The sequence below is a fragment of the Falco rusticolus genome, chromosome 1 (genome assembly GCF_015220075.1).
Source record: "Falco rusticolus isolate bFalRus1 chromosome 1, bFalRus1.pri, whole genome shotgun sequence".
Taxonomy (NCBI): Eukaryota; Metazoa; Chordata; class Aves; order Falconiformes; family Falconidae; genus Falco; species Falco rusticolus.
The window spans coordinates 7,509,812-7,521,306 of NC_051187.1; the positions used below are offsets into that span (position 1 = coordinate 7,509,812).

An 11,495-nucleotide genomic window follows, 5' to 3' on the forward strand; every position below is an offset into this window, starting at 1 on the left:
ATGCACTTTCTGGCTACTCAGTGGGGCTGAGTAGGAAGGACAAGTATATTGAAGGAGGACAATTATTTGTGGAGGTATGAAACAGTTAGGAGAGACAGAAAAGAACTGCTGGAGCTATACTCACTATGATGAGTAGATCTGCATGTGTCCCCGTGAAGACAGGGATGTCCATAGGCACTCGTACAGAATACGGCTTGTTGAGTCGAACCCCAAAGTTACGCTCCCCACTGAGAAGCAGGAGGATAAAGACCCCAATGTGCATCAAGCCCACTCGCGCTGCAGGAAAAAAAAAAAGACAACAAAAAACCTCACACATCACAGTGAGGCTGGTGGGGTCCTGAAGACAGAAGGGCAGTCAAGGAGAGAGAAGGAACACTATGGGACCAAAAGAAAAAATGCACAGACCAGAACATCCTGATAAAGGACATCCCGCTACCTTGTTTTAGCTGGGATAGAGTTCATTTTCTTATCAGTAGCTGGTACAATGCTGTGTTTTGGATTTAGTAGGAGAATAACGTTGATAGCAACAACTAAAAACATCAGTGTGCTAAGTAATGCTCATACCAAGTCAAGGACTTTTCAGTTTCTTAGGCCCTGCCAGTGAGAAAGCTGGAGGGGCACAAGAAATTAGGAGGGGACACAGCCAGGACACTTGACTCGACCTAACCGAACAGATATTCCATACCACAGAACGTCATGTTCAGTATATAAACCAAGGGGAGTTAGCCAGGGCCTGCCGATCACTGCTCAGGGACCGGCTAGGCATCAGTCAGTGGGTGGTAAGAACTGTATTGCACATTTTTTTTATTTCCTTTCTCTTTGGATTTTATTCCTCTCCCCTTCATTCCTCTTTTCGTTACAATGGTTATTATTTTGTTTCAGTTATTAAATGGTTCTTATCTCAACCCTCGAGTTGTACCTTTTCCCCCAGTTCTCCTCCCCACCCCCTTTGGGCACAGGGTGAGCGAGTGAGTAGCTGTGTGGTACTTAGTTGCCACCTGGCGTTAAACCATGACACCCACAGAGAGCTCCCTCTGTTGCCAGTACCAGTATCCTTCCCAAGCACATCTGTGGGCCCAGTACAACGTTAAATCGTGGACAGATCACACTTTTCATTATGTTCTTGATGCACACCCATCACCACAGTAGGAAAGGTCTGACTACTTTCTACTATGCAGTGATGGAGTTATGCCCAATTTACTCCTAAGGCAAGAGGACAATGCTCATTTCTCCCACTCCATGGGATCAGGGACACAGTTTTCAACGTAAGGACTCAAAACGAGTTCACACATGCTAAGGATCTCCCTTCCCTGTGTTGTGATCATGTCCTGCTTTTCATATGCTACAAACATTAAACCCCAGCTAACTGAACCACTCCATGCCTGTAGAATGCCACAAACACGCACTCAAGATGCTATTGCAGCTAAGTGGTAGGAAGGAAGCATCTTAAAAGCATTCTAGCTCAACTGTCAAGCCCAGATCATCCCAAATATTGAAAATAACCTACTTACACTGGTCTGCTCTGGCATCATTGAGAAAATACAAGATTGGGACAAGGATGTCCAGAACATCACTGCTCTTCAGCACAAAGAAGAGGAATTTCTGGAAGAAATGAGAGTATTTCAGACAATCACAAGCATATTTGTGTTTATCTCCCATCTGCAGAACTCAGGACAGACAGCCTCCAGCCAATTAAGTCTCTCAAGAATGTTAGAAAGACTAGAGTATGCACCAGCTCTTCAACTCCAGTGTTATTTGCAGAGTTATTATAATACCTGCTCCAGCATTTGCCTCAAACCCTGACCCTCAGGAGCTGCAGCCTCCCTCCCATGCTGCCCCTACAGCCAGACCCCTCCCCAGCCCATGCAGCAAGGAGCAGTGCTGCTGACCAGAGTACCACAGCATCATTGCTAACTACCTGCCCACATCCCTTCACCGGGGCTCAGTCCAGCCAGAGCCACTCCAAGCTCTGGGCAACGGGCAGGGTGGGGCAAAGCTCAAAAAGAAGCAGATCCACACCTTGTTGAAGTCACAGAGTTTCCAGAAGAGGACAAGGAGTTCCTGATGGAACTGGATCTTCTTGGCAGAGTTTGGCAGGTAGGTCTGGACCAGCGGGTTTGATAACAAGCGAGCCACTCCTTTCAGGATGAACTGGAAATCCTGCCAACGGACCAGGAAAGAGACTGTGGTGGGCCAAGGACTAACACAATCAATCAGCATGAAATCAGGCAGGAAAAAAGTTCAGGACAGGAGTACGTTACCTCCTCTCGGTGTATTCTTGAGAGGTAATTCACAAACAGATTGTCTGGTCCAGGAGGCTGCATTCAAAGAAAATGAGTGAAATACTTACTGGCAGCAAGGCATGCTCAGGAAGTCAAAGGGTAACCGCTGGCTAACATCTCCCATTTCAGCTTTCTGCTCTGAATGACGCAGTTTTATATGCTAGGAGAGAGCGCACCTCAGGGAACAGTAAAGTCAAGGGCTTTTCACTTACACACTCCTGATTTAAGGCTTTTCACTTACACACTCCCGATTTAAGTCAGTGACCAAAACCTAGTGGTTTGGTTATGTACAGCTCTTTAGTGACCTATAGGAAAAGAAGCAGGACTGGACCAGAGATAACGGCCTACAAGGAGGAGTGGTGCTGGGCCCTACAGGTCAGCATTCAATACAAGCTGGTATAAGGGCACCACAGGGAGTTCAGGAGAGCAGCAAATACAGATCCCAGCGTCACTCACATCCACATCATCCATGGCTGTGCCAGTGGTTGTGCCATCCACAGTGGGACTTGAGCTGGTGGAGCTGTCATAGTCCAAAGTGACAATCAGCACCTGGGCTGCCTCCTCCACCAGCGGCTCACGGTAGTCAGAGAAAAGCAGATGATTGTAAGGAATCCCATAACCCACCGGGTCGTAGGCACAGACGACGTTCAGGAGCGAGGTGAAGAGTGGAAGTGCATGTCTGAGGAGGAGAAAACATTCTCAGAAGCAGGAAGCAAAAGGCTCGGCCTTGGGGAGGGACATACATCTCTCTCCAAGTGTTTGGGGTCATGACAAAAAATAATCATCCTCTCTAACCTATGGCAATGGCCCACGACTGAGCAGCCCAGAAACAAGAACCGATGCTCCAGTCTCCTGAACTACAGCTGAGAGGGAAGGGGAGGTGAAAAAGGCTGTGTGGCCTCCCAGAGGAATCCAAAGGGGAAAGAACCTCAAAGCTCTCTAGGCTCTAGAAAGACAAAACTGTCTTTCCAACTGTCACCAGAGGAGCTGAAAGTCCCAGAGGAGACGTCACCAGAGGGCAGCACCCAGCCGCCACCAACGCCACAAGCCACCCACTGCAGTGCCATGCCACCACCCCCACGAGGGAACAGGGTCTACAGCAGGGAACAGGATCTGCCATTTCCCAGGGGACAGGGATCAGTCCTGCAGCAAACTCCAGTGAGCACCATGCTCAACCTCTCCTTTTGCTGCTGAGGAATAACTCCTACTAAGCAGAGATGCTAATGGGGAGCACGTAAGACAGGGACAAAGAAAAAGGGTAAAGCTCCTAGACGTTGGAGGAGTAAGTCCTATGGTCCCCCGTTACCAACGCAGTCCGTGGAAGAGATCTGAAGGTATTTCTCCCCTAACACCCAGTCCCCCACCCTTCACACCCTCACCTGTTCTCCGCAGAACAGAAGAACTGAACCCAGGGGTTGGCGTTGCTGCTCTCTGAGGAGGGAGGCAGATACATGGCCTCAGAGAAACAGGTCAGCAGCAGCTTAAGCAGCTCTGTCCTGAAAGAAGGGAAGAAGCCAAGGCCTGGAGCCATTCAGGAGCAGGAACTGGGCACAGGAGGCACAATCACTTACCACAACAAACACATAAGGAATGCTCAGTCCCATCTAGAAAGACCTCCCCACACAGAGCTAAGCCCATTTCATTTCATAAGCAATACTGACGTCACTGGCACAAAGCTCAGCAGAATTGCTGCTTTATGAAAAAGAAATACAGTAGAGCTCCTGGGCATTTTCAAAGCAGCAATGCTTTGCCAGTTCCTGTCACAGACACTCTGACTCCCATATCATACTACAAAAAGCTATTCAAAAGGTCAGCTGGTTTTTTTGTTATTGTTGCCAGTCCTGTTAGCTCAGAAAGGAGCAAGTAGAAAGCTCCCTGGGAATCTGATCCCCGAGGAGGCAAGGAGAGCCTATCTCCCCCAGATCCTTCTCTCCTGAGCCCAGTTTCCTTCCATTCTGCCTTTGCAGACCCTCTTACCTATTCAAGTCGTGGATGTAGTTAGGCTGTGGAGAATGAGCAAAGCCCACTCCTGCCTCCCAGATGTACTCACAGCTGTCAATGGAGTGGATATCTTCTGCTGTGTCCTGTGGGAGAATAGGAGGTTGGGCCACAGAAGGCAAGAGTCAGAGCTGTCAGCACTACTGGTATCCCAGACAGTTCAGCCCCTATCTCTAGCAGTAGCAAAGAAACCAGCAGAGAAGCATCCAGACACTCAGACAGTGCATACCAGCCCCCCCCGGGAGCACCCCTGACAGAGGGCCTTTCATCTTCAACAGGTACTGAGGACCATGCAGAGCAAGACCATTACTCGAGCATGCTAAGGTGCAGTGCTAGCCACCTCCACTGGGAAGGGTCACCCAATGCCAAAGGATCCAAAATACATTCTGTTCTCATTACTGGATGCATCACCATCGCCTGTCCTTTCCTCCACATCTCATGAAACACAGCTCAGGTCAGGGCTCTTCCTTTGCAGATCAAACTCACCGCACAGGGGTTCAGCCCTGCTCAACACCTCCACCCTGCCTCAGGGAGAGCAGCAAATTAACCCTTGTTTATAACAAAAGTGGATATGGCTGCAACTTGCTTTTCAGAGGGAAAGCAAGAAAGTGGCTCCAAAAAATGTTATTTCCCTTAGCCAGAACACTCCCAGTCCCTTGACAGTTGTTGGCATGACTCCCAAACTCTTGCTTTGCAACCTGAGGATATGAACTGCAGCAATTTGCCCTTCTTTGTCGTGGTCAGTTAAGGCAGAGTTAAAACAGCTTTGCAGAGACAAGCAGCCATTGAAAATCACCTGCTGACCCTCCAAAAATGACCAGGAGCAAGAGTCCAGATGAATATGTTTGCATCAAGTGCACTTGGCACACTTTGGCTGTCTCTCTTCTGGGGTTTAAATAAGCAAATTCTACCACCTGCCCTTTTTCCTCCCTGCACTTGGGGAAAGCAGATCAAAGGACTGTTCCTCATTGCTCTGGGTTCCCTTTGCATAACCTCCCTCCCACAAAGGCACTGATCTCAGCAGGGCTTGAGGGCAACCAAGATGCACTTACCACCCTAACCACGACTACCACAAAAGCAGCATGCTGTCAGCAGCTACTGCTGACATGGAAGCAACCACAGCTTTCTCCTCAGCCTGAGCTTTTCCTTCCTTGCTACTCACTTCCTACAGATAGGCCAGAGCTCACCTACTGTCAAGTTTCTTACCAAGCTCCTCAGAACAACACTCGCTGAGACTGGAGTGCCCAAGACCTCCCTCCACGATCAAATCTTTAACATCTCCTGCCAGGCACAGGCTTCATGGAAAGAAATGCGATTACATCCACAAACCTGCTTCTACCATGTGTGACTAAGCAGGAACACCAGGAGGAGACAGCATGTTAATAGCTGCCATTACAGCAGCTCCCCAGGCCTAAAAAACCAGGTGCTGATGCCTTCAAAGAGCTCACAAGTAAATGCTAAAACACAGAGACACGGGCACTGCACATGACAAAGGGAGTCAGTTTCTAGCTGTAATTCCAGGGCTGACTTCAGTAGGAGGGCAAACAGTCCCAGGTCTCCTCTGCCCATTCCCTCCCAGTTCTTACTCTTCCTCTTTACCCAATTCTGCTTCAGCAAATATCCACCACCATCTGTATCTCTGGGGCTACATGTCATTCTACCATGAGCATGAGGTGGCTGTATTCATCTCTCTGCTCCTACCCTGCAGTCAGGCCCAAGAGTGCAGGTCAAACCAGATCCAGAGAGGGAAGACAACCAGGCAAAGACTACAGAGGCTGGAGGCAGTAGACAGGCAGCTAACAGCAAGGAACAAAGCATTCACAATCTCAGTGTCTAATTCAAAGTTGCCCAGAGCCCTGGAAAGCTAGGCTGGCTGCTGCCAAGGGTGAAATCACAGGGGCGATGAGGGGTGCTCTCCCAGGAAAAACTGTTGTCACTACAACTTGTGCAATCCATGCCAAGTGACAGCACCAGACAGCAAGTCCATCTGTTTCAGCCTCACTCCCATTAGTCTCAGCACATGGGTAGCTCTGCTCCAGCCTTGCCCCTTCATTCCCAGGTCGCAGATTTCAACTGTTTCTGCTACTCAGACACCTCAAGCAAGCAACTTATTACTCAGATTTTTCAGGGAATTTTGCAGCCATCAAATACACCACGGTTTAGCATGTTCATTTTTAATTTACTTCACAGCTATATCAAAAAGGAGGGCTGCCCACTTTTTTTTATAGACTGGACCTACTAGAAACACCAGAGAGTCATTGGTGAGGGGGGAGAGAGAGAGGGAGGGAAGGAGATGCACCAGAATCTGTCCTCAGCCCACCTGGTAGGGGCTCCCTGCTTCAGGGAACTCCTCTGAAGTAAGGATGGTCACTACAAGGATCAGAACACATTTGTCTTTGCTGCAACGATACAAAGAGCGAGAGGAGATGGACACAGCAGACCATCCACTCATTCAGATCACAGCACCTGCAATTAGGCAAACTGCTTCCTGCCCCGGGCTGCACGAAATTGCCAGTGGAAGGAACAAGGTGCTAAAGGTCTCTGCTCCACTGGCAACAACAGAAGAGCAGTTGTTTGCCAGCACAACCACCTTTTCCTGAGGGGTGAGCTGTAGTGCAGGGATAAGAGCCAGCCACTCCATCTGAGACTCACACAGCTGTCACAGAACATCTGTTTTGGAAGGCACAAACATCACAGAGTGAACCCAAAATGTTGATCAGTATTAGTGACTATGGGTTCATGCTCAGTGACTCCCTATTTTCCTGCCTGCAGGTTTGCAGAAAAGCTGCTGGGGTTTTCCAGGGTACCCCCTACCATGCAGCTAATCTACATCTATGCAGATAATCTTATGATTCAACTTACCACCGTGCTCCTCCGGTGGCTCTGCACAGTGAAATCTGGACAGAACAGCAGATCTGCGACAGCAAGGAGCAACGACTCGGCCAATGGCCGGGCATTTTCATCCTCTTCATCTCCCTAAGCGAGAAACATGGAAGAATATTGTCAGCCCAGGGTTAACAACCAGCACACAGTAACAATAGTGTAACACAGCAAGAGAAGATAGCTCCCCAGGAACACACAAGGAAACAAGATGTTACAAAGGAACAAGAGGGAAAACCACACAAACCCCATTCAGTACAGGAAATAATTCTCCCCTGGAAGGTGATGACTAAGCAGGAACAAGCTGTTTAATGTCACCAAACTGAGCAGACAAAGGCCTAGAGATGGTAGGGAAACAGAAGAGTAGCACTGGAGCTTGCCATGCTGAGATGCTTGTCTCACTGAAGACAAAAGGAAAGGGAACCATTTACAGAGAAGAGAGCTTTATAGTCACGGAGGTGATTTGGATGGTGCACAGCAATAGGAAGAAGGCAGCCAGCAACAATAAGGTGTAAAATCTCCAAAGTCCTGTGTGGTTTGCCCAGAACCGGAGGCAACAGAATGGGAGAGGCTGCATGCATCGTGCAAGGGGCCACCTCAGCCTGTCATGGCAGAGCAAGCATGACAGCAGAGAGGATTTTGCCATCTCCAGCATTCAAAGCAATCATTCAAATCATGCATGGCTACTCTTCTGCAGCTGTTGCCACGGGAAACCTTGCCAGATCCTGCCTGTCAAATAACATCCTGGATGGGCAGCCTTCCCCACCACACACTGGTGCTGGAGGGAAAGGCATGGAGCAGGAATAGCAGGAGCTTATCTACCTCAGCCAGGCCTCTCTCAGCCTGTGCACAACATATGGCTCTGTTAACAGGCAGCCAACGGAGATAATAGCCTGTGTGGCTCCGACTTCTGTCTCTGTGACAGCAAGATGACTACCGTCAAACAGATCCCGGATGTAAGGAGAGGCCCAGAGAGCAAGATGCTTTCACTTGGACTCATAGTCAGAGAAAAAAATGACAAGCATTACAGTCCAAGCGGATTTCTTTTCCAATAATGATCTTTGCTAAGATCACCTTGGCTGCCAGAAAAAAGTCCCTATAGGCTCTGGGTACCACTACATCCAGAATGGGGTGACATACAACAAACCATCAGATCTGTACACAACGCAGACTCCCTTACAGGAGGGAGGCACCCATTCTCCAGGAGCTCTGTCATCCATCACTCCATCATGAAGCAGGCGAAGGATAATTGCAGAGATATTTACTAATGGTCCAGGCATACCATCATCTACTCCTTCAGTTCCCAGAGAGAAACCAGCTGTCAGACAGCAAAGCTGTTGCCCCTAGATTAGTAGTGACCCCTGCTTCCCTAACATCTCAGGGCTTATTTGTTATCCCCTGCCAGGCAGCTCAGCCAGCCTTATAGCTGTTTCTGCACACGGTTAAATGATGGAGCACACTGAACCACAACAGCTCCACTGACATTCAGCAGGCACATCCCAGCAGGAGGGCTCCCCAACCCAGCACACATGAACTGAGCTGGACTGCCCTGGGGTGACCCCACCACTCTAAGGCTGAGAAACTGTCTCTTCTAGGTGCTGAAGAAGGTGGAAAAACAGTAGTAACAGCAGCCTAGCTGGATCAGAGCACCAGGCACCCCACGTGTTCCTTCCCAAAACAAGCTCTTCCATTGTTCAGCCTCTCCAGCACTCCCTGGCCCCCTGCAGGGATGAAAGGATGGACAACCACCACCCTCCCAATCGCACAGATCACATAACAGAGCAGGGCTAGCAAAGACTTCCCTTTCCACTATCCAGAACTTCCCTTGAATTGGCCTCAGGTGAAACAGATTAGAAGTGACAGGCAGAGACAGAGAAAGCTGCAAGGTACCAACCACTGCTGACCCTTTATAATCATCGCCAGAGACACTGAAATACACTTAACACTTGGGGGAAACCATGCTCTTCAGTACAGCCATGCAGACCTGCAGATTCAGAAATTCATTGAAGAGGGCTCTGTGTGCAGAGCAGGCAGCTGCTGAGGGAGCAAGCTGGCAAATAAGTATTCCTGGCCTAACTCAGCTGTGTTTTCAACACTTTCTCCTATTTGCAGGAGATCCTAAAGCACTTTCGTCCTGAGGCACAGAAGAGCACTACTGTGCCTGCTCTCCAGACAGAGAAATGTGGGGAGGTTCAGAGACTCCCCGGAGGTTATACATGTCACTGACAGAGCAAGATACAGTACCCAATTCTTTAATCACTCTTACTCAGTTGTGGGTTTCACCCATCAGGCCAGGCCCCTGTATCACTCCACTCATAAGCGGGGTATTTAATCACAATGCTGAGTGCTTCTCTGGCACTGTTTGCTTTAAATGTGACCTTGTAAAATCAGTGGAAATGCCAACCTGTTCTATTTGATTCCAACCTTACATGAACTTTAGTTAATGGAACAAGGTCATTTCAGTTTAAGGAAGTCATACAGCCTTTAGCACTGCACTCGTGTTCATTTTGATTCACACCTTCAGTTATAATGGACAACCTTCTCTCACGTACCAGTGCTCTCCTACAGCTACACGCCCAAGTGAAATATTCAGATGATGCAGCAACCTGCGCTAAACAAAGCGGTTGAGGGCAAGAGGAAGAACAGCAAGAATCAAAGGAAGAAAAAGAATTTAGAAGGTGACACCTAATTTCTGACTGAATAGAAATAACTGGAAAAATTGCCCCCAAATGTACACAGAGTCTCCTTGCTGCAGCCTTCCCTTCATCCTCCAGAAAGAAGAATAAGTGCCAAGAGACAGACCCCTCCTCGGCCAGCCCCAGGGACAGTTGACCAGAAGAAACCTCTCCAGTCTGGGTCCTCGAAGATGTAAGGCAGGATACGGGTAAGGAGCCGGCAGCAATTCAAGACGATTTGCCTCTCCTTCTCTGTGTGGCAGCCACTCTCTGCTCCCTGCACCAGCTTCTCCACAGCCTGAAGGAAACAAAACCAAGGCAGGTAGCATTAGCCTGGACACAAGATAGCAAGAGCTGGGCAGGTCTGTCCTGCTGGTGACACCCTAACATAAAGTTATAAACAGTTCTTAGAGCCCATTTTCTCCCAGTTGAATTGCACAGGTGCTGTTGCTGTTTGAAACTGCAGAAATAGGGTTAATGATCTTAAACAGACCTTTCTGAATGTCTACTGTGCCACTGCAAGAGACCCCACATACCAGGGCTAATCCATGCAGCACACAGTCGTGCCATGTGAGCCAGACAGCCACAGCACCAGAAGGCTCCTTCCAGCACTGCTCCATGACACGGCACAGCGCAGAGCAGATTAATCAGCCGCATCAGGTACACAAGACGCAGGCAGAGCCAAGGCAGCAGCGCTTTGCTGCATGGCATGAGGCACTGGCAGAGGAAGATTGCACAGAAATACATAAAGTCTGACAGAGCTGTATGTGCTGTTGTGATTACAGTAGGGACCTCTCATGACTCAGGAGGTGAGAGCTAAAGCTGCTGCCTGTGACTATTAAGTATACAGATACAGCCTCCAGCAGAGCCTGTCAAGGTCCTGCTGCAGAGGAGGGTGATAGTCCAGGTTTCCCCGCCGCCCCCCCGACCCTGTGAACAGAACTGCTGCTCTGGAAAGAGCTTCTGGGCTGAGAAGCTGCAGTCCATCCAATTGCTGCCGAAACTGCCAATGGAGACACTCACTGTGTTTTTCAGAATAGGATGTGGGTCTTGCCAGGCAGCAACCACAGCCCTAGGATGCAGTGGCAAGAGGTTTTACTCACAGACAGAAAGAGGCAGCTCCTTCCCCCAGCAGTTGCACCCACTTGCTCTTACTCCCTGATCCCAAGGGGAAATGAAAGCCAAAATATCTGCCAAGGATTCACCTTGCTGCTTTTTAATTCATGAAGTCATGTGTCTCTGCTTAGTTTCATAGTAGACTGTCTGGGTCACTGATTCTGCTAGCTTGCGTCATTGCCTTAATGGGTATTTAAATGCTGTTTGTGTAGTTTCAGCCTGTCTGCACACTACTCTGTGACCAAGCTTAACTATTTTTCAGGCACATTTATGACTCTCTACAGTTTGAGTCTCTAGCCATGACTGCAAATGACATTTCAGCCACGCTGTTGCACTCTCCATGAACACGCAGCACTGCCAACTCCAGCGGCATGCTGCACAAGGCACAGGTCAGGGCCCCAGCCTGGCAAAAGCACTGCAGGAGTCTGCAGACTCCTCTGACCCTGGTATCTGAAGATCTAGGGCTCCTGGATAAACAGCCCTGCAGTCACCAGGTATCCCAACACATCTGTTTCCAGTAGGAAGAACAGCCCATATTTTAGTC

The 11,495-nt window shown here is 49.1% G+C and overlaps 1 protein-coding gene across 3 annotated transcripts in view; it reads right to left on the reverse strand.

The window, feature by feature from the left end:
• Positions 1 to 11,495, reverse strand: part of HID1 (HID1 domain containing) — a 31,780-nt gene that overhangs the window by 10,809 nt on the left and 9,476 nt on the right. For all 3 annotated transcript variants that reach the window (XM_037407714.1, XM_037407706.1, XM_037407719.1), the window contains exons 3-11: positions 9,963 to 10,133; positions 7,143 to 7,256; positions 4,260 to 4,366; positions 3,662 to 3,778; positions 2,739 to 2,961; positions 2,262 to 2,318; positions 2,020 to 2,160; positions 1,512 to 1,602; positions 125 to 276 (exon numbers count right to left, since the gene is read on the reverse strand). In XM_037407714.1, coding sequence (XP_037263611.1) covers positions 125 to 276; positions 1,512 to 1,602; positions 2,020 to 2,160; positions 2,262 to 2,318; positions 2,739 to 2,961; positions 3,662 to 3,778; positions 4,260 to 4,366; positions 7,143 to 7,256; positions 9,963 to 10,133 — 1,173 coding nt within the window. The remainder of the gene's footprint in view (positions 1 to 124; positions 277 to 1,511; positions 1,603 to 2,019; positions 2,161 to 2,261; positions 2,319 to 2,738; positions 2,962 to 3,661; positions 3,779 to 4,259; positions 4,367 to 7,142; positions 7,257 to 9,962; positions 10,134 to 11,495) is intronic.